At 36.0% G+C, this 25,105-nt stretch overlaps 1 protein-coding gene across 2 annotated transcripts; it reads left to right on the top strand.

The window, feature by feature from the left end:
• Positions 1–8,370: 8,370 nt before the first annotated feature.
• LOC106877247 (bone morphogenetic protein 2-A) lies at positions 8,371–24,619 on the top strand. Of its 2 annotated transcripts, XM_014926108.3 has the most exons (3): positions 8,371–9,037; positions 17,032–17,232; positions 20,400–24,619. In XM_014926108.3, the coding sequence occupies exons 1-3, from the start codon at positions 8,518–8,520 to the stop codon at positions 21,071–21,073; spliced, it is 1,395 nt and encodes a 464-aa protein (XP_014781594.2). In that variant the 5' UTR covers positions 8,371–8,517; the 3' UTR covers positions 21,074–24,619. The 2 variants fall into 2 exon arrangements, with proteins under 2 accessions (XP_014781594.2, XP_089213699.1); XM_089357573.1 differs by lacking the exon at positions 17,032–17,232.
• The last annotated feature ends 486 nt before the right edge of the window (positions 24,620–25,105 follow it).

The raw sequence follows: 25,105 nt of genomic DNA, 5'->3' as shown, positions 1-25,105 counted from the left end.
TCGAACCGCTAAGTTACGGGGACGTAAACACACCAGCATCGGTTGTCAAGCGATGTTGGGGGGACAAACACAGACACACAAACATATACACACACACACATACAAATATATATATAGATATATACGACAGGCTTCTTTCAGTTTCCGTCTACCAAATCCACTCACAAGGCATTGGTTGGCCCGAGGCTATAGTAGAAGACACTCGCCCAAAGTGCCACGCAGTGGGACTGAACCCGGAACCATGTGGTTGGTAAGCAAGCTACTTACCACACAGCCACTCCTGCGCCTACTGCACATAATTTTTTTCTCATCTGTTCCAGATGACTCTATCAAGCTATTTATTTTTGTACTTAGTGAAAATTTTTATGGTAATATTCCATCAATACTCTTTGTATTGATATGCATGTATTCACTAGTAGGGATTGTCTATATCTATTACAGACAGTTTTCTCTATTGTTAGCATTAATGATATTTTTGAGCAGCTGTTAGTCAAATGTGTAATATACAGTTCTATATTTAAGAGATGAAGAACTATGTACATTATTTACATCATTTACAATTGTCTTTTGATGTCTTTCCTCTGTACCAGGATATCTATGTCTGACCCTCAATAATATTTTAGCCACTCAATACCAAGTATAAAGTTAACCCCTCTCTCTATTATGACCTCGTTTAGTCAAGAGTCTTTCGTTGTCTTGCAAGTTTTTTGGCCACTTCATTAGTGCCATTACCTTGAGAAAAGCTATCAGTACACTCTGTAAAGTGGTTGGCATTAGAGAAGGCATCCAGTCTTAGAAACTATACTAAAGCAGACACTGGAGCTCAACACAGTCCTCTGGTGTGCTGGATCCTCTCGAACTGTGCATCTCATGTCAGTATGGAACATGGATGTTAAATGATGATGATGATGACAATGATGACGACGATGACGATGACGATGACAAGGATGATGATAATGATGATGATGATGATAGTGATGATGATGATGATGATGATGACGATGAGGACAATAACAATGATAATGATGACAATAACGATGATGATGAGGATGATGATGATGATGAAAATAACAATGATGATGACGAGGATGATGATGATGACGATGACAATGACGACGATTATGATGATGATGATGATAACAATGATATGATAATGATGACGATGATGATGATGACGATGACGACAATAACAATGATGATGGTGATGGTGATGGTGATGGTGATGGTGATGATGACAATAACAATGATGATGATGATGATGATGACAATAACAATGATGATGAAGAGGATGATGATGATGACGATGACGATGACGACGATTATGATGATGATAATAACAATGATATGATAATGATGATGATAATGATGATGATGATGACAATGACAATGATGATGATGATGATGACGATGACAATGATCATGATGACAATGATCATGATGATGATGACAATAATGATGATGACGATGACATCACGATGGTGATGATGCTGATGATGATGAGGAGGAGGAGGACAAAGATGTCACCATTATTGGGAGTGCATGGAAAGAGTGACTGAGTAGAGGGAAGATGGGAAATATAGAGATGTTGCTACAAGGGTTCAATTTACTAGACAGCCAACTAGAATGTTTACCTTGCATCATAAAAGTTTCTCATAGTAAAATGTCAACGTTGGACACATTTGAATTTTTTAAAAAAATTGATAAAATAACCCCTAAAATTACCTTTGACCTCTGAAACTAGTAGTCTGTTAAATCTGCCCTCCCATCACCAACACATCTGCATTTCCTGTTAAAACAGAAATGAGCGTACCTTCATATTGACAAAAGCATATACATACATACATACATACATACATACATATACATGCATGCAGACACAAAGATATGCAAACCACTCTCATTGCATGCATATATGTATACACTCGTACATACACATACCCATAAGCCCCATCTGTATCCTATTTCGAACACATACAAAAAAAAAACCATATAAAAGCTCCACTGATTCCTTAAACTCGTATGCACAAATCCAAACACACAAAATTATACATATTTTTTTATCTTACATATTTAAAAATTGTTCCTCACACGATCAGATACAAAACGCTGTCTCTTTCCCTGTCTCTCTTTGCCTCTCTGTCTCTCTGTTTCTCTCTTTTTGTCTCTGTCTATCTCCCCCCCCTCTCTCTCTCTCTCACACACATACACACATACAACAGTCTTTTCTTTCACTCTTTCACTTACATATATACTCATGCATATATATATTCCTTTGTTATAAGCATACCCATGCATAGAAACACTCTTATGAATTCAAACATATCCAAGCATATACACACTTGTTTGCATACATTCAAATGCTTTTATAACTTTCTAAGTAAGATTTCCAAAATGAAATATAAATTTTTTTCTAATTTTTTCTAATTTTAGCACAAGGTCAACAAATCTGGGCTTAGGCAAGGGCAAATTGATTACATCAACTCTTGTTTCTGGCTTCTACTTTATTTTATCGATCCCCAAAAAGTTTAAATCAAATTTGACCTCAGCAAGATTAGAACTCAGAATATAAAGAGTCAGAAGAAATTCTGCTTAGCATTTTGTCTGACACACCAAAGGTTCTCCCAGTTCACTGCACTTTTTGTTTAATTTGTTTAGTAATGATATATATATATATATAATGCGTATATAATTTAGAGAAAAACCAATTATTAACAAATTCAACAATGAAAAACAAATATACCACAAAGACCCTATTCCAAAAATCAACAAATTACACAATCAATAAATAGCAAATAACATACACATATATAATTATAATTAAGGGCATAGAAAAAATTCTTGCCTATATGCTGAAAGGAGATGTTAAATTGTCAAACCACATTAAATATAATCACTATTATTATTACACACATGTCAATGAGTGATGGAAGCAAGCTTACGGAAATTCATAAAATTGTGTTATCTCGGGAGATCTGACCAATTTCTGGATTAACCCAAAGGTTTTCCCTTCATCAGTATATATATATATATTCATGTGTATATATATATATATATATATATCCGGTCATCCCATAAACTCTGTCCAAATTTTGAATATAGAAAACAAGTGATCAAATGTTATATTTAACGGAAACTTAATCATCAATGTACTTTCCCTGATTATCTATGACTTCCTTCAATCTATTTACAAGCTTTTTAATCCCATCAATGTAAAACTCTTTTGGTTTCAAAGAGAAGAATTCTGAAATGTCAGTTTTGACCTCCTCCTGGCTTGCGAAACTTATGTCCCCCAAATGATTATGTAAACTACGAAACAAATTGTAGTCTGAAAAAGCAAGGTCGAGAGAATAAGGTGAATGAGGAATTTTTTCTCAACCAAGCTCTTTGATCATCTGTGATGTGATCTTTGCAGTTTGGGGTCACGCATTATCCTAATGAAACATCACTCCTTTTCGATTCACTAAAGCGGGTCTTTTTGCTTCAAAGCTTGGTTCAAATGCTCTAATTGCTGACAGTAGACTTGAGCATTGATTGTTGCATTAGGTGGTAACAATTCAAAGTGAATTACTCCTTTGCAATCCCACCAGATAGAGAGAAGAACCTTTTTCCCATGAAGTTCTCTTCCCGGTTGTGGTTGAGCATGTAAAAAGCACCATCTGAACATGATTGTTGCCAGGCACGTAAATAGCACCATTTGAGTGTGATCGTTACCAGCGTCACCTTCCTGGTACTCATGCCAGTGGCACGTAAAAGCACTCACTACACTCTCGGAGTGGTTGGCGTTAGGAAGGGCATCCAGCCATAGAAACTCTGCCAAATCAGATTGGAGTCTGGTGTAGCCATCTGGCTCACCAGTCCTCAGTCAAATCGTCCGACCTATGCTAGCATGGAAAGCGGACGTTAAACGATGATGATGATATATATATATATATATATATATATATATATATATATATATATATATATATATATATATATATACTCACACATATATATTGTAGATTTGGTACAATATATTTCCTTTCACCAGAAAAACAGGTGCCACCAACAGCATACAGACTCCACACTGGACTCACATAACCTCCATGAACAAGGAATTTGAATTTGTCCTTCACTTTCAATCAGGCAACTTCATTTCTTTTAATCGCATTAAGATTTGATCACTATACATACCAAAAGAACACAAATACATTACCCTCCCAAATCATGACAAAAAAAAAATAAACAAGTAACCTCCCTCACACACACACAACTTGATTCAGACATTAGACTGTGGCCATGATGGGACAATGCCTTGAAGAATTTTTAATCAAATCTATTGACTCCAGTATTTATGTTTTTAAATTCTATTGGACTTTTTGCTGAACTGCTAAGTCACAAGGATGTAAATACACCAGCACTGGTTGTCAAGCAGTGGTGGTGGTAGGGAGGACAAACATGGACACAAACGCGTGCGTGCACACATACACACACACACACACATACACACATATATAAGATGGGCTTCTTTCAGTTTCCGTCTACCAAGTCCACTCACAAGGCTTAGTTCAGCCTAAGGCTAGAGTAGAAGACGCTTGGCCAAGGTGACATGCAGTGGAACTGAACCCGGAACCATGTGGTTGGGAAGCGAGCTTCTTACCACAAAGCTACCGGCATAATTGTTTTTATTAACTGATATAAGTTGTTCAAATTGCACAGGATAGTGGAGTAAATTCTCAACTGTTCTTCAATGCTGGAAAATAATAGGTTTCCAGCAAAAGCTATGTGCTGTCATTTAGTTCTTTACAAAGGAAGGAGATACAAACTTTCTGACGCCTACAGAAGGCTACAGAAGACAAAAGTGAGGTGAACTGGCAATATTATTCTGGCTTCAATTACAGACTACGCAAATTTAATTTCACACAGTATTTATTCACTTAATAAATTAAATTTCAAAAGTACTTTTGATTCAATAAATTCAATTCAATATTGTATCGATTGGCTCAATAAATTTAATATCAGACAGTGTTATTGACTTAATAACTCAATATAACGCAGTCTGATGTTGGCTATTAGCATATGAAACTTTATTTCAGCGTCTGTGTGTGTGCTTGTAGGTGTTTATATATATGCGTCATGTATTTATGTATGGTAATAATTTGTGATTTTTTTCTGTTTCTAATAAAACAAAAACATATATATATATACATACACACACATATACACCCTCCACATATATAAATGCATACATGTATATATGTATATGTATATATATTTATGTATCTCTCTCTCTCTCTTTCTCCCCCCTCTCTCTCTCTCTCTCTCTCTCTCTCTCTATATATATATATATATATATATATAATACCTACCTATATTATACATATCATCATCATCATTGTTTAATGTCCGCTTTCCTTGCTGGCATGGGTTGGACAGTTTGACTGGAGACTGGTGAGCCAGATGGCTGCACCAGGCTCCAATCTGATCTGGCAGATATATATATATATAAAATAAATATAAATGCGCCCTTTTAAAGCCTAGCCAGGCTCATGGGCCCGGTTTCCCGGTTTCAATGGGGTATGTGTTCCCCAGCTGGACGGGACGCCAGTCCATCGCAGTGTTACTCATTTTTGCCAGCTGAGTGAACTGGAGCAACGTGAAATGAAGTGTTTTGCTTAAGAACACAACGCATCGCCCGGTCCAGGAATTGAAACCACAATCTTACGATCATGATGCTGACACCCTAACCACTTAGCCACGCGCCTCCACACACACACACACACACACACACACACACATATATATATAATTAAGAGTATGAAGACAGGGAAAGCCCCCGGCCCATCAGGAATCACTGCAGAGATGCTCAAAATATCTGGCAGTGTTGGCTACAGCCTAGTCACCCGTATTATGAACCAGGTGATACACGAAGGAGTCATACCCAATGACTGGTGTAGCAGCACCATAGTCAACTGCTACAAAGGTAAAGGTGACGCTTTAGATACAAATAATTACAGAGGCATCAAGCTGTTAGATCAGGTTATGAAAGTTACGGAGAGGGTCATAGCGCAACTAATTAGGGAGCGAATCAATTTAGATGAGATGCAGTTTGGGTTCATGCCAGGTAAAAGCACTACTGATGCCATATTTCTAATGAGACAGCTGCAGGAGAAATACCTAGCCAAGGATAAACTTCTGTACCTGGCCTTCGTTGACATGGAGAAAGCCTTTGACAAGGTCCCCCGATCCCTTATCTGGTGGTCAATGAGGAAACTTGGGATAGAAGAATGGTTAGTGAGAGCTGTGCGAGCCATGTACAGAGATGCTGCCAGTAAGGTGAGGGTTGGAAATGAGTACAGTAATGAATTCCGGGTAGAGGTAGGGATCCACCAAGGTTCCGTCCTCAGCCCCCTCCTATTTATCATAGTCCTCCAGGCGATCACAAAGGAATTCAAGACAGGTTGCCCCTGGGAGCTCCTCTATGCTGATGACCTTGCACTAATTGCGGAGTCACTATCAGAACTAGAGGAGAAGTTTCAGGTGTGGAAGCAAGGACTAGAATCGAAGGGCCTTAGAGTCAACCTAGCAAAAACCAAAATCCTAATAAGTAGGAAGGTAGATAAAACACAAACCCCTTCAGGTAGTTGGCCCTGCTCAGTATGCAGAAAAGGAGTAGGTAGTAACTCTATAAGATGTACCCAGTGCAAGCTATGGACACATAAGAGGTGCAGCAATATCAAAGGCAGATTAACTACGAAGTTAGTTTTTGTATGTGGCAGATGTTCAGGTGCAATAAACACTGTAAACAAACAGGAAACAACTTCTATCTCATTCCAGGGAGAAAAACTAGAGGTAGTCGATAGCTTCCGCTATCTGGGTGACCAAGTTAGTAGTGGGGGTGGGTGCGCTGAAAGTGTAGCTGCTAGAATAAGAATAGCCTGGGCAAAGTTTAGAGAGCTGTTACCTCTGCTGGCGACAAAGGGACTCTCACTCAGAGTAAAAGGCAGACTGTATGACGCATGTGTACGAACAGCCATGCTACATGGCAGTGAAACATGGGCTGTGACTGCTGAGGACATGCGTAAGCTCGCAAGGAATGAAGCCAGTATGCTCCGCTGGATGTGTAATGTCAGTGTGCATACCTGTCAGAGTGTAAGTATCCGGAGAGAAAAGCTGAACATAAGAAGCATCAGTTGTGGTGTGCAAGAGAGACGATTGCGCTGGTTTGGACATGTAGTGAGAATGAATGAGGATAGCTGCGTGAAAAAGTGCCACACCCTAACAGTTGAGGGAACCCATGGAAGAGGTAGGCCCAGGAAGACCCGGGCTGAGGTGGTGAGGCAAGACCTTCGAACATTGGGCCTCACCAAGGCGATGACTACTGATCGAGACCTTTGGAAATGTGCTGTGCGTGAGAAGACCCGGCAAGCCAAGTGAGATCGTTGCCAGTGCCCCTGGACTGGCTCTTGTGCGGGTGGCACATAAAAGACACCATTTCGAGCGTGGCCGTTTTCATGCGGGTGACACGTAAAAGCACCCACTACACTTTCTGAGTGGTTGGCGTTAGGAAGGGCATCCAGCTGTAGAAACTCTGCCAAATTAGATTGGAGCCTGGTGTTGCCATCCGGTTTCACCAGTCCTCAGTCAAATCGTCCAACCCATGTTAGCATGGAAAGCGGACGTTAAACGATGATGATGATATATAATGCTTACCTATATTATAAATATATATTTATATATATATATATATATATATATATATATATATATATATATATACACATTTATATATACATACACATGCGTTTATATGTATACATATGCATAACTATACACACTCACACACACAAATATATACATAATATAAACAATTTCTGTTTTACATGACATTGACTTGTCAACAAGTTGACATTTGTTTAGTCGTCACGTTCTATTTTTCTGCTCATTAGAATTTCAAGTACAGTATGAAGGTCCTTTGACATATACATACATACATATATATATATATATATATAAATATATATATATATATATATATATATATATATATATGTGTATATATATACATATGTATATATGTATATATATATATATATATATATATATATATATATATATATATATATATATATATATATATATATATATATATATATGTATATATATTTGTATATATATATATATATATATATATATATATATATATATATGTATATATATATATGTATATATATATATATGTATATATATATATATATATATATATATATATATATATATATATATATATATATATATATATATATATATATATATATTTATTTATTTTTATATATACACACACACACACACACACACACATACATACACATATGTGTGTGTGTGTACAGTTATAATAACCAGCAGACATCATTTCAAGACCATATAATATTTGACTGGTTACTACCATCACTTAAAACATAAAACACAATGATATGCTTTCATACAAAAAACATTTTACTGTGATGATATAGACTAATGATTTGAAGTTTTTGTTGAATGCAAGTCAATATTACAGTCAATTTTTTATATTCTTATATATTTCTGATATTTATATGCGAGGGGATACTGTACAAAAATTATATATTTTATTATCAAATTCAAAAAGATAAGTTAGTGCAGCAAAATACCTCTGAATATATTATGCTTATTAGACTTCTGGTAATACTACTCTGTGCATTTGTTTCAAGTGAACAAAATGAAAATACACAAAGATTTTACAGTTCTAGAGCAAGAAGCTCAACTACAGTGGCAAGCTGCACTAACTGTGGAACAACCACAACTGAGACAACTACTTCAAAGCCAAAAAGCCATGCTGATCTGCGAATGTTTCATCAAATGGTAGAATATTATTTGCTGTCCAATCTCGATTCTGAAGTAAGTCCAACTTGGAGTAACCACACTTCAGCACCAGATTATATGATCCGTTTATACCAGTATATGACATCAAAGAAACAAAAGAATATTCATTGGAAGTCATCACCTCGTGAAGCTATTCGTGGATATTACATCATTGATGGTATGTAATTCTTAAATTATTTTCTAATATTGAATCTGGGAGTCATTGTAATTTTGTGTTTATATCAAATATTGGGAATCTTTTGCTTTAGGCACATAAAGTGGCCAACTATTATTGCTTCTCATTTGGGCACAATTTACATGGGGATGCAGTTAGTTCATCACATCAACCCCAGTACTTGACATTATAGATCCCTGCAGAGACAAAAGGTAAAGATGACCTCCATATAATTTGAACTCAGAAAGTAAAGACCTGGAACAAACACAGCAAGCATTTTCCTGAGGCTCCAATGAGCTTGCCAATATTCTAAATCGGTTTTGCTCAATAATTTTTTAACCTATAGACCCTTTTGATTCCTATTTCCCTCAACTGGACCCTCATATCAATTTGATGCTTAAAAAATCCTGTTATATTTTTATAGTAAAATATTATTAAGAATTCTATTAAAAAATTGTTTTAACATTTTGTGTATTGTAGAAATATAACATATAACGACTTCCCAAGCTAGAACTCTCTTCACATTGATTCACCATTCATAAAGAGCTTCTGTACAATTGTTCTCTCAAATAAGTTATTGCAGGTAAATTTTAACGACAAAGTCTTATATGGACCTTCAAGGGACATATGGACACCAGTTACAAACCACTGTTCTAAATAATTTATTTAAGTTTAATGATTTTAACATATAAAACAAGTTACATATTAATTATTCTATGTAATTATTATCTTTCACTTTCTGGATCTAACCCCATCCCCACCTCCCAAAAAACAAAACAAAAAGACAAAACACATTCTGAATTTACTGGTACAGATAATTCAGGTAACTTTTACTTTCATTTCATTGCTGCTGATTTTTAATTATCATTTTGTTTCATTTACTTTTTAAAAATTGTAGACAAATTTATGTCCCTGAATTGAAAACTTTCCCAAATCTTTTCAATATTTCTCAAATCATCCAATCAAGAAGAGATTTAGGTATCTGGGGTTGTTGTTTGTGGTATAAGAAAAATATTTCTGGAAGTTGAAAATCATGTTAACACTATTCATAGTGAAGTTTTGATAGGGGTTGTGTGAGAACAATTGTACAGAAGCTCTTTATGAATGGTGAATCAATGTGAAGAGAGTTCTAACTTGTAAAGTCCTTATATGTTTACTCTTTTACTCTTTTACTCTTTTACTTGTTTCAGTCATTTGACTGCGGCCATGCGGGAGCATCGCCTTTAGTTGAGCAAATCGACCCCCAGGACTTATTCTTTGTAAGCCTAGTACTTATTCTATCGGTCTCTTTTGCCGAACCGCTAAGTTACGGGGACGTAAACAGACCAGCATCGGTTGTCAACGAAGTTTGGGGGACAAACACAGACACACAAACATACACACACACACACACACACACACACACACACACACACACATATATATATATATACATATATACAATGGGCTTCTTTCAGTTTCCGTCTACCAAATCCACTCACAAAGCTTTGGTCGGCCTGAGGCTTATAGTAGAAGACACTTGCCCAAGGTGCCACACAGTGGGACTGAACCTGGAACCATGTGGTTAGTAAGCAAGCTACTTACCACACAGCCACTCCTGCGCCTATATGTTGGATGTTTACAGCACCTAGGTTTGTTTCCCAAGCGGTCACCCATCTAACGACGTTGCTTAACTTCGGTGATCGGACGAGAACTGGTGCTCTCAGCATGATATGGCCGTGATATGTTATTTAGTTTTGCCTCTTTAGATATGATGATGATCATCATCATTCTCTTCCTCTACCACCTCTTCCTCCTCATCAGCTACATCACTCTTTCCCCTCTTATTGTTGCTGCTACCACCACTGCTGTCACTGCTACTGCCGCTGCCACCACCACCACCACCATTGCAATCATCATCATTCATTACCATCATTATCATTTAATGTTTGTGATCTATGCTGATATGGGTTGAATGGTTTGACAGGAACCAACAGACAGATCCAAGGACTGCATTGTGCTCCACTATCTACTTTGGTATTGTCTCTACATCTGAATCGTGTTCTGATACAGTTGAATAAACACTTCCTCTGAAAGAAAACTGTTCTTGTATCGGATCAAAATAGATCAATATCATTATTGTTGAAGTTTATCTTCGTGTCTGCGCTGACTGAGCAAATCTATACTCAAAAACTTTCCAGAAGTGACCACGCCATCTTTCTAGGAGAATGTCTTGGTTTATGTTATTCAATGTGTCCTCCTATTATTGAAGACAGTAGAGTGAGATTTGAGGAGATTTGGCTGTTATTTATAGCAGGCAGAGGGGGTCATGTAAAAACTCAAAATCAATCACATATAGCTTTCTAGGCATGATGCTGTGGTTTTTATCTGAGATGATAGATGTGCAGTGTTAAAAACACAATATATATCAGAGTGAAATGAACTTCCTCCTCACAGTGACCCACAGGAATGTCAGACTCAGTTGTGTACACTGAGTCAGTGGAGTGAGTGCCATAGCACTGCTTTAGTAATTTAGCTCTGCTTTAGTAATTTAGCTCTACTTTAATAAGTGAATAGAAGAGATAACTGCTGAGGTTAACAATATCACTTTCTTCCCACCCTCTCTCTCTCTCTCTCTCTCTCTCCCTCTCTCTCCTTCTCTTTCTTCACTTTCAGACTAATACAAAGAACTTGAAATATCAATTTCTCCACTTCTCGCAGAATTCCACTCATTGAACAACTTCAATGAACTAATTCTATTTGTTACTAACACAGACCTTCACTAGTTTCCTCAGATTCTGAAATTTATCCTAAATTTAAAGAAATAATCCAGAATGAATGTCATAGATCAATAAAGAAAGAGATAGATAGAGAGAGAGAGAAAGTGATGTTGTTAATCTGATCATTATCTTAGGAATAAAATGAAACTCAGTGAAGAGTGAAGAACTTATCATTTCTCTTTGAATTTTAGTCGACCTTTCATCTCTTATGAACTACAAATATCTGCCTAAGTACTGACAAGAAGAGAAGCAAAGTGCCTCAACTTTACATTCTCCCTTCCTATAACTTTCATGCCTAATTCAGAGAGCATTTTAATTTCACAATTCTTAAACAGTGAAATATAGAATCTTCTTCAACTTGTTCATATATGCAGTAATCTTCCAAAATAATGGCATCTAGAATAAAGAGAAAACCAAACTAAATGCATTTTTGAAAATTATTATCCAATCAAAAAAAAAACTACTGTTAACATACTTAGGTGTTTATGTTTTCTGCTGCTATTTTGAAAATCCATTTTATTTCTTAAATGTATATTGAAGCTTCTTCTGTATTTTGAACCATGATACTCAAGTTCTCCAGCTCATAGATCACAGCCTACCATATTGTTATAAAAGGTAAGGCCAGTCATGAAAAATTAATTGTGGTACCACAAAATGAATTAACCCTTATATGAACATGACTTATAACCAAATAAACTGGAATCTTCTGATCAAATAGCCTGGTTGAGCATTCTAGGAATACCACTGGGCATTATAAGAAGTTGGGATTTTGAATTCCCAGACAGAATGACATGAGGAGTTTTTCAAAGTAAGTTTTGGGATAAGGTGTTCTCATTCTTTCAACTTAATTCATTCTCAATAATTATAAACTCTCCATATTACTAATTAGTATATTATGCAACGAAACTTGTACTTATTCCATTTGATATTGCTTGACTGTTGTTCTATTTATTCAACTGTTCTATATATGTAAATGCAAGTGTTCCTTGTTAATAAATGAGTATGAGAACTAATCCCGATATTAGTGTGGTCAAGAAAGTGGTGAGCTGGCAGAATCATTAGCTGCTTGGCAAGATGCTTAGAAGCATTTCATCCAACTTTACGTTCTGAGTTCAAATTCTACTGAGGCTGACTTTGAATATCATTCTTTCAGGGTTGATAAAATAAGTCAAGTTGAGTACTGGGGGGTCAGAGTAATTGATATAGTCCCCTCCTTGAAATTCTAGCCTTGTGCCAAAATTCTAAATCATTGTGAGGCCATTATGAACATAACATACAGCCTATCAAACATTATTATTCTTCAATAATTATTTAACAACACAAACACCACACTAAAAATGTTTTATTCCTTTTTCACTCAAATTACTTATTGATAATTTAGCAGCTAGTAAAGTAGATTTCATTCGGCTATATTTGTATTTCTTATGTACCGTATTTCCTTTATTTAGTTAATAAATACTTACAAGAGACTTTCTAGACAATGGAGATATCACAATAACAGCTTGTAAAACTCATATGGCTGCCATTATTTGCAAAGTTTTCTGTCTCTCAGCAATAGTAACTGAAGATATCTCCTTTATACTCTTATCACACTACATACACAGAACTATAATTTGCTATCATTTTCAAGAAAGTTCAAAAGATCATTGGTTATGTGTAAACATGTATGTGTTTTTATGAAAGGCTACACACATATATGTATGTATGTATGTATGTATGTATGTATGTATGTATGTATGTATGTATGTATGTATGTATGTATGTATATGTATGTATATATATGCATATATATATATATATATATATATATATATATATATATATATATATATATATATATATATATATATATATATGCATATATATACATACATATATATACATATATATAAATACATATGTGTATATATGTATGTGTATACACACACACACACACACACACACACATACAGGATGTGATGGGTAAATTGTTGCCATTTTATATTTTTTATTTCATGCATGCACATTGTTTGTTTTGAGTTTGTCAACTACTCAGTATAGTAGGGTCAGTTGGGCACCATCTGTGAAAAAAACAACACCATGACACAATTCACTCTGCCAGAAATTTGGAAACGACATGCTGTACTGCTTGGCATTCATGCCGGAAGCTCCAATACGAATATTTCAGAGTGTTTGGATGTCAATCTGAGGATTGCGCAATGTGAGGCCATGTACTGAGAGTGATAAAAATCAAACAACCAGTCAACATCATGGTGTTTGGAGTGATCACTAATGATGACAACGTTATGTTTCCATTCATCTTCCCATACGGCCTCAGGCTGAACATGGAGATCTACATCAAGTGCTTGGAGGAGGTAGTGTTGGCCTGGGTCAAGAGGGTGGCTGCTGGAAGACGCTATGTCTGACAACAGGACTGATATGAATATTTAATATAATGAAGGCCTCTCAATTTCATCAAAGTAACTGGCTTCAGTATCTTCTCAGATTTAATAAAACAATAAATCTATTTTATCATTCTCATCTGGCTTCATAAGTCTATGATAACTTTCAAACTGGATATAAATTTATCAATACTTCAGCAGAATTATCCTTTCTCATAAAAGAATTGGTTTTTTATTGATGACAGTTGTTTAGCACCAAGTTAGCATTAACTGAGGAAATCTATTGAGTAAGCTGTGACCATCAAGTCTTCTTCACAGGATCATACACTGTTAATTGAAAGGAATGAGGATGAAAAGTATCTTGATCTTTATTATTGTAGTCATCAGATTCTATTAAAGGTTCTCTTAACCTTAAATATGAAGTTAATATGACTGTTTCAAAGAATGCACCAGCTTATCTATGGTGCAGAAAGGCTTTATCCTGTTGCCTTTCATCCATCCAGATAAGAAATTATTCTCCCTTGGACACACTGCTAGTCTATTGCTGGCAACATTGATATTTCCAAACAGCAAATGTATTGAGCTTATGTACAATAAGGTTTCAGCTGCAGATTTGAGCTCACAACACTTGGGCAGATTGTGTAATCAATACTTATCCAAACAACTTTCCGTTTCGACTAATTAACGAGGTGGATTGAGTACAAATAAATAGCTTTGGGAGAGAAAAAAATCTACTACTATCATTAGCGACAAGACCTGAATAATAGAAAAAAGAAGAAAGAAGAAATCTTTATTTAATGAATGTAATCAATCGGAAAATATACATAAATTGAATATCACAGGTTTCTTTCAACCCAATCGTCAATATAATCAGGTTGAAATCAGATTGTGTTGAATGAGCACCACTAAGGAAGACTGATCAAGAGTTTTCTTTGATACAGCAAATATAAAGTTATCAACCTCAGAAATCATTAACAAAACAACAACACTCCAATTAGTTTTCTTGTTTATCCCCTTTCACAGACATGAGTGTTGTTGTTGTTTTGCCTCAGGTCAACCCTGATAGAACAGACCTATGATCAGGGGCAGTCCAGCTGTGACCATCTCGTCTTTTAAGAGTGACTATCTAGGGGAGGAGGCTCTGAATGCCCAATGAAACCCAAGATCTGCAGCTGAAAATTTCCTCAACATAGCTTAGATCTGGATAAGGCTTTTTAGAGAATACTAACAGATGCCTGTGTTTGATAGTATCTTATTTCTATGATTCCATTGTTTCCCAATGGAAAGGTAAATGCTGAAAAAAAAACTTGGCAGCAGTATTATCCCAGATGCTTTCAGCAATACTCATAAACCTGGTACAGAGATAACAAAGTTTCTCATCTGTCACTCTAACACAGAACTTCTTAACCTAAGGAGCAGTAACACCACCTTGTGATCATTGTCAGATCATAAGATAAACACAAGGGGGGGGGGGATCACTGGGTGTTTAGAAGGGCTGTGGAACAATACAAATAAATTAAACACATTTTTAACAAAATGTTTGTAAGAATTGGGTTGAGTAGGACATTGTGTTAGCAATGAGCTGCAAACATGACTGCCAAGATCCAATGTAATTTCATCATAATAAGCTTTTGTTTTTATTTATTCCCATAAAAATTTTGGATAGGGGACACTAGTTCATGTAAATATCTAAAATGAAGTTCATGCTGGATCAAATATAAAAGCACATGGATAATGTACCACTGCACAAAATTGGCTTCTGTTTGATATATATAGACATATATCACAGGGAGCACACAAAGCATTTCTTTCTATATTAATGGAGAAAGGTTGAGTGAGCAGCTAGCCTTAACCCTTCGTGTAGTAAAAATTGATATGCTACTGGAAATATCTAATATTGCTTGACATGTAATGCAGCAAGTAACCAAATAAAGAGTAAGTAGTTGTAACAGAGACAGGCATAATTTGAAATGCACACCAATAATAACTACAATGTATTATGCATTTTGAATTAGAATGCAGGCCCTCACAAATACAAGAAGGCATTTATTTCCTGCTTTGCTTTCTCAGATATGAGAGCAGAAAATCTGATGTAATTTTTCTTCTATCCTCAAGGTCATGATAGAGATAGGGATGCTGTCATGATACAGAATTGAAATATGTTATGAAAAAAGGAAGTGGTGGCATTTTGAACAGTACTTATAGCAATTAAATAACTAGCAAATAAAATTTTCCTGTGTAATTATACTTTTAATTATCCCTATGGTGCGTGACTTTTACCTCATCATGTATATATACATATGTATGAGTGTATGTGCTGTGTGTTTATATGCACACTAACCACTTAACAAAGTGTACTGGGTGCTTTCTATGTGGCATGAGTATCAGGGCTTTTAACCTTTAGCACACTGCCTTTTCTCTAGAGGTGTTTCCCCTGCCATTGTCCCCTTACTAGAAGGGAGAAAACTCATTTGGTGACATGATGTACCTACAGTGTGCCAAAGGTTAATGTGGCACCAACATGAGAACTTTTTATGCGGAGCCAACACCAGTATCAATTCTACTGTGGTGGCCAGGTCTTCCTGAGTACAGCAAGGTGCCAGATATCTCGGTCCTTTGTCATCTCCTTTATAAAGCTCAGTATTATCCATTGTGAAATTATGTCAGGCCATGGAGAAATATTACCTCGTTCACAAACAGGTGAGGGTTGACAAGAGAGTAGGAGGAGCATCAAGTCAGAGACTATCTGCTTCAACAAGCTTCATCCTGCACTTGTAAGTATGGAAAAGTAAATGTTAAAATATTGATGATGATGTTAATGATTATTGACTTTTGTCCATTTTTTTCCCCCAAACAGAAAAATCTACACTGCAAAATTTGGTGTTCAATGTAAGTTGCCAACCTCTTAATGAAACAATAACTCATGTGGAATTAGTTCTCTCTCGATGTTCTTCAACATTAGAGCCATTAGATTCCACAGGATCTCAACTTAAAAGTATAACATCAGATGTTAACATGACTATTTCCATGGCGATGGATGGATCACAACCAATTGACAGTAAGTATAATTATCTACAAAGGAAAGAAGAAATAACAGTTAGATTAATGAGCTTTTAGCAATTTGCATTAATAGAATGATTTTTATGTTAACATAAAAGTGGTGGTGGGAAACAGTAATGATGATGACGTCGATGAAGAAGATGATGACAATGATGGGGATGATAATGGTGGTGGTGGTGGCAGTGGCAGCATATATTCACTATTAATCTATTTACTATATATATATATATTTAAAATGTCAGTCTATGTTGAATATTTTTAAATTATAGATTAACAAAAGAGTCAGTGCAATTGAAATTTGCTTGCCCTCTGGAAGGGATGAAATCAAAGGGCTGATGCTCTCTACTTCAACAGTTATTGTTCAGTGTCTGCTAGGAAAGTGTAGGTGGGAAGGAATTCCAAGGGATTCCAACTTTTTTTCGGTTCCAAGATGAAAGGATTGAAATAGAAATGTTTAGAATGGGATTTTGATGATGAGACACAGTAACACTGACATAAGAAGGAGGAGAAAATGGGTGTTCTAGGAAAGCTATGCAGCGAACTAATTCAAGAGGCTATTGTAGTGATGATAGAAAAAAATACCAACAGAGGTAAACAGAAGTTGCCAACAAAGATTCACTCATTGAGTGAGAGGAAGATTGTATGTTGCATGCATACAAACAGTATTTCTACATGGTAGTGAGATGTGGGCCCTGGATATAGAGGACATGAAAAGGCTATTTGATAGAGTGTAAGTGATTTGAGAGGAAAACTGGGAATATGAGTGTGCAAGAGAGAAGACTGTGCTTGTACAGTCATGTAATGCATATGAATGAAGACAGTTTCATCAAGAAGTGCCAATCTCTCATTGTGGAGGGAATGTGTGGAAGGGGTAGACCCAGGAAGATATGGGATGAAGTAGAGGGAAAGGATCTTCAGATGTTGGGCCCCACAGAGGGGATAACAAGGGACTGAGGCTTCTAGCAGTTTGTGGTGTTTGAGAAGGCAAGTCAAGCTAAGTGAAATCATGGTTGTCCTTGCATACAAGTATGTCCCCTGCATCCCTCTTCAGCTAAACGATCCTAATCTTGTGGGCTCATGGGTGCTGGTGCCACATAAAAAGGCATCCATGCTGGTGCTACATTAAAGCACCCAGTACACTCTGTAAAGTGGTTGGTGTTAGGAAGGTTATCCAGCCATTGAAACCATGCCAAAACAGGCATGAAGCCCGGGCAGCTCTTCAGCTGACCAGCTCCTGTCAAACTGTCTTAACTCATGCCTGTGTGGAAAACAGACATTAAATGATGATGATGATGATGATGATGATGATGATGATGATCTGTAATATTGTTTTCTAACCTTTTCTTTTATTTATGTATTGTACTTCGTCTTGTCATTGATTTCTAAGTAGTCATAAGTCTTTTGCATAGTCTAACTCTTATTCTCCTATTTCTTTATCTTGCCTGACATTAGTATTTTTAATTAATTTCCCTGTCTTCAGACTTGTCTCAATGCCTTTTTCAAATGCATATCTCATATCAATTTGTCAGGTAAATCAGTGTACACTTTGTATTAGTGTTTACAGCTGTTTTACCTGTAGTCCTTGTATTCAAGTCCGGTTTGATTAAACATGGTGGTAAAGGTATTAGTGTCAAGCAAAGAAAGAGAAAAAAAAGAACAAAAAATATAGCAAGCAATATGGAGTTCCCTTAGAATATCCTTCTAATAGATTTGGGAGCAGTTTTTATTATTCTTTATTTTGTTTTATCTACAAAATATTATTTGCTTATAATGTGTTTAAATTTTATTTTTTGTTTATCATTGGTACTCAGGCCTAAGGCTTCTAAGATTCACATGGGGAGGATAATACTAAAAGCCTTCTGGGAATCAGTCCACATTCTCAGACCTCTCTTTCTTTTTCAATAGTCTTCAAATATGACTATTCTTTTATTGTAATTTATCTTTATGGTTAACTGAATCTTTGTAGCATCTCTCCTACTCTTCGGGAAAAAAGTTGTTTTTCTTTCTCCACTTGTTTATCTATCATTTGCTATTTTGCAGTTAAGGTTTTGTAAGCTGAAGAAAGCAAGATATGGCTGTGTAGTTTATACAAAGGATGAAAATGGTTTTCCACTCAGTTAACCACTTTGGTGTTGTTTCCAAGTCTTTTTTGTTATTAAATATCTTTTGCTAGTGCCTCATGCATTCCTATTAAATATTTATTCTGAAAAAAACTGATTCCTTTTCATTTCCTGGTCCTTTCCAGTCATTTGTGTTTTGTAGCATCTCAGCTTACCTCTTGTATTGATCTAACCCCAACCCTCCAACACCACTGCCATTGTTCACATTTGAACAATCTTATTGCATTGTGATTTGTTCACTGTACACTATCCTTCCCAAAATTCTTCTACTTCTTTTACTGTTGGCATTGCATTAATTTCTAAATATTTTCATCGAGTTGTTAAGATTATTTTGAGTTGAGGATTAAAACTCTATTCACAAAATTTTTCTTACTTTTCATGACAATCAAGTGTTTTGTTTTTTGATTTAGGGAAGCAGTCTTGTTTTAGTTTTCTATGATTTCTGTTACTTCCTTTATATTCCTATAGCATTCATATCACTATATTTCTAAGGTATTCATGTCTCCTTTATATTCTATAGGATTTATGTCTCCATTTATATTTCTATAGCATCCAATAACTCCTTTTATATCTCTGTATTATTTGTATCTCTTCTATTGTTTTTAATTGTCTACATTGAAATAAAATCAAACTCAGGACTTATTTAAAATTTACCTACATCATTAATACCATTGGGAAAGACATGAACATCATAACATTCTGAGGCTTTTCTCTCTGTCATGATTTCTAATTTAAGCACAAGGCCTGTAATTTTGAGGGGAGGGGCTAGTTGATCTCACCAACACCAGTACTTATCTGGAACTTATTTTATTGACTCCAGGGGTATGAAAAGCAAAGTTGGCCTCAGCTGAACTTGAATTCAGAATGTAAAAAATCAGAAGAAATACCACAAGGCACTTTGTCCAACATGCTAATAATTATGCCAGTTTGCTACCTTCTTTTTCCACTCTAAAGTGTAATCTTTCATAGAAATAAAGAAATGCTTTTGTTTGACTCCCAAATTTACATAACTTTTAATCAGGTATCATTTGCTTTATATTTTCAGGTGTTTTTGTCCAAGTTTCCCTGAGAAGCAATTCTTCCTTTTATGTAATGAACGTCACTGATATGGTTTTGCAAAGTTTTGCTCTGAAGAAGACCTTATTAAACTTCACTATAGAATCTTCTCTTTTGCTGAATCCCCAAAATGATTCCTGCTTGTTTGAAAGAACAAATAGGAAGTGCCCTCTTTTGGTTATATACGAAAACATTGAACCATTTAATATAAGCAGCAATAATCTTCGCAAGAAACGTCGTGTACAATCTGCATCAGAAATACCACTCCAAGATACAACAACGAGAGCTAATGGCACTATAAATGCAAGTACAACACCACCATCGAATTCTTCAGAATCAGTTCAAGTCAATTGCCATTTAACTTCATGGTATGTTAGCTTTGCAGAAATTGGTTGGCATAATATAATTTATGCACCTGTAGGATACAATGCTAACTATTGTTCTGGAAAATGTCCAACAAACTTGGAGCAAATTAACGCAACTAACCATGCATTAATGCGCAGCAAATATGCAATTGTTGCTACTCTCGACCCTAGTATTCCAGCGCCATTTTGTGTTCCCGTCCAAACGAGTGCATTGACTATGCTTTATCGAGACAAACATAATGTAACCATATCAAAACGGTTTGGTGACATGGTGGCTGTCCAGTGTGCGTGTTTGTAAAATGTTTCATTGAAGCTGTATCTAGCATTACTGCATGCGTAGCTGTTAAAAACAATTAGGATGTTGTTGTTGTTATTGCTGTTGTTGGTAGTGGTGGTGGTGATGATGGTGGTGGTGGTGGTGGTGGTGGTGGCGGTGATGATGATGATGATGACGATGGTGATGATGATGATGGTGGTGGTGGTGGTAGTGGTGGTGGTGGTGATCATCATCATCTTCACCACCACCACCACCACCACCAACAACAACAACAACAACAAACCCTTCACAACTAATTGTTTTAGCATCCACTTTTCCAGATGGAGTTTGTTAAGGTACATTTTATGTATGGGCGGCTGCCTTTCCTGTCACCAATCCTCACCTGTTTCCAAGCAAGGTAATATTTCCCCCTTGGCCAGACATGTCCAAGCAGATCATTGGAAATCAATGACTCTGCTTGTTTGACAGTGACACTCATTTATAAACATCATGCAATGTCAAGACAAGAAGACACACACCCACTGACACCTACATACCCACACATGCAGACATACATACATAATATATATATATGTATCATCATTATCATCATCATCATCGTTTAACGTCCGCTTTCCATGCTAGCATGGGTTGGACGATTTGACTGAAAACTGGTGAACCAGATGGCTACACCAGGCAATATATATATATCTATATCTATCTATCTATCTATCCATCCATCCATCTATCTATCTATCTATCTATCTATCTATCTATCTATCTATCTATCTATCTATCTATCTATCTATCTCTCTCTCTCTCTCTCTCTCTCTCTATATATATATATATATATGTTATATGTATATATATACGTATATATGTATGCATGTATATATATGATGGGCTTCTTTCAGTTTCCATTGATCGAATCCACTTACAAGATTTTTGGTTGATCTGAGGCCATAGTTGAAGCCAAATTGCCCAAAGTGCTACACACCGTAAAACTGAACCTGAAACCATGTGGTAGGAAAGCAAACTTCTTAAGCACACAGCCATATTTGTATTTCATATTTGTATGAAATGGAGAGAGAGAGAGAGAGAGAGAGAGAGAGAGAGAGAGAGAGAGAAATATATATATATAGGTAGATAGAGAAATAGAGAGAGAAACCGATAAGTTGATTAATAAATAGATAGACAGACAGACAGATAGATAGATAGAGGGAGAGATAGAGGCAGTAAGAGAGCAAAAGAGAGAGGAAGATAGTTAGAACTAAGGAATTACCCAAGCACTCCAATTTCAACTTAGTTGGGGGTTCATCAACTTTACTGTGGTTAAAGTTGCATAATTTTTGGTCTGATTATATTTGAAATTTGAAATCAATATACATATACTTTGGAGAAAGGAGTTAGTTGAGTACAGGGCAAAGTGAGAGACTATATAAATGAGGAGGAAACTATAAATTATGTATTGAACCTCATTAGCTTACAGCTGTTTCTGCTAAAAGATGCAATGCACTCATAGTTGTACTTCAGTTTTGAAGCTCCAATGAAAGTATAAGGTGATGCACGAGCACATGGCTATGAGAGCATTACATCTTACAGCAGAAAGGGCTGTAAGCTAATGAGGTTACTCTTTTACTTGTTTTAGTCATTTGACTGCGGCCATGCTGGAGCACCGCCTTTAGTCGAACAAATCAACCTCAGGACTTATTCTTAGTAAGCCTAGTACTTATTCTATCGGTCTCTTTTGCCGAACCGCTAAGTTACGGGGACGTAAACACACCAGCATCGGTTGTCAAGCGATGGTGGGGGGACAAACACAGACACACATACATATATATATACATATATACGACGGGCTTCTTTCAGTTTCCGTCTACCAAATCTACTCACAAGGCTTTGGTCGGCCCGAGGCTATAGTAGAAGACACTTGCCCAAGGTGCCACGCAGCGGGACTGAACCCAGAACCATGTGGTTGGTAAGCAAGCTACTTACCACACAGCCACTCCTATAATTTTTTATTTCCTTGTAATTTATATACTTTCTTATAAATATATGTATGTATATACATAGTTAATCAAAAAGCGGAGAAAAAAAGGACAACAAGAGAAAAACAACAATGTGAGGATATGCAAAGTATTAATAAGATGCTCAGAGAAAGAAAGAAAGGATGTTTTATATTTCAAATAAAGTTCTTCTTCAGAAACATGGAAGAAAGTCTAAGAGAAAAGGAAGACAGAGGGGAAAAAAATTGCCAACAGTTTGTAACCACATGTGGACTGTTGGCAATTTCTTCCTCCCCCCGTCTTCCTTTTCTCTAGGAATTTCCTTTGTCTTCTGTTTCTGAAGAAGAGCTTTGCTCAAAACATAAAACACCCTTTCTTTCTTTCTCTGAGTGTATTATAAATGTTTTGCATATAATATGTCCTCGCGTTGTTGATTTTTTCATGTTGTCCTTTTTTTCCCCGTTTTTTTTTTAACTATTTACCACATGCTCACTGGACCCTTGTCCTTCCGACTAGCTTTGGAGTACCTAATTCGCGGAATTCTTTCTACCATCAGATTACATCACCTTATTCATTCGGAGTGCTCAAGAGATTTAAATTTGAGTGGGTATAGGAGTAAATGTAGGGATAAGCAATTTAGACAGATCAATATAATATAAAGTATATTAAATACATGGAATACAAAAATTGTATACATCTATACATACTAAAAGGTCCGACTTACACAGAATACAAATGATATAGAGAATTAAAGGGGTCATACATTTTTGGTATTTCATGTATTTAATAGGGCATCCAGCTGTAGAAACTCTGCCAAATCAGATTGGAGTCTGGTGTAGCCATCTGGTTTCACCAGTTCTCAGTCAAATCGTCCAACCCATGCTAGCATGGAGACGTTAAACGACGACGATGATGATGATGATGATATTGATCTGCCTAACTTGCCTTAACCCTACATTTATTTATATGTGTGTGTGTGTGTGTGCACGCGTGCGTGCGTGCATACATATATACATACACACACACATGAACACACACACACACACATGTATACTGTCAAATACATGCTAGCATGGAAAATGTCTGATAAAGGATAATAATGAGGATGATGATATATGTACACTCACTCTCTTTCTTTCTCTCTCCACCGTCCCTCTTCCCCTCTTTCTCTCATTCCCACTCTCTCCTTTTCATACACATACACAACACACACTTTTCCACTCATATCTCTCGGCAGTTTATAGTCATTAAATATTGGAAATCTGCAGTCATTAAAATTTTCCATTTGAAAGTCACATCTTCAAAATGTTAGTATACAGATTCAAATACTATTAAAAGTAGACAATAATTCATCCTTTAACTGATTCACATTTAAATTGTTAACTTTTATTACGTTTCAAATATATAAAAAAAATAAACAAATAAACATAAATAAACAAACAAATAAAATAAATAAATAAATATACAAGTCTTGCTTTCAAATCACCTTGTTTGGTGATATGGGGTCTAGTTCAAGAAGAAAGAGGATTGTCAACAGTAGAACACAATATTCTACAATAATAAACATGAAATTCTGTCTGTCTGGGATCTCAGTCTACATTTGCTCTACATAGACATATGGAATCCTTTTTGGAATCAGGATGATCCTGGGATTGAAAATCTGTCCTTCATTTCGTTCTTGAACATTCAGCATTGGGATCTGATTTAAAAGTATTTTTGGTTGTTATTTCTAGCAGGTAAAGCTTGGCTGATTTATGCCATCTTGGTTGGCGTTTGTCAGATGATGTCAGAGATCAAGGAGGAGATAGATGACATTTGCTTCGTTAATTTTATGTTGAGATATGAACTTTGGGACAAATTGGCCAACAGCTGGAATTCAAATTGGGACTGGAACTATAGAATGATTGCATTACAGAATTAATTCTCATCCATCCTTAACCTCTGATCAAACAAACACTACAGGGGCATATAGTCATTACTGATGTATTATAGTCATGCTATTTAGCTCTCCTTAGTTTTAGGCCACAGGCCCAATTAGCTTTCTGCAGGAGCTAAGCTTAAAAGTTTG

Source organism: Octopus bimaculoides, chromosome 9 (assembly GCF_046866305.1).
Source record: "Octopus bimaculoides isolate indiv1 chromosome 9, ASM4686630v1, whole genome shotgun sequence".
Lineage (NCBI taxonomy): Eukaryota > Metazoa > Mollusca > Cephalopoda > Octopoda > Octopodidae > Octopus > Octopus bimaculoides.
Note: the sequence above shows the minus strand (reverse complement) of the source record. Positions and strands in the feature narration are given on the sequence as shown.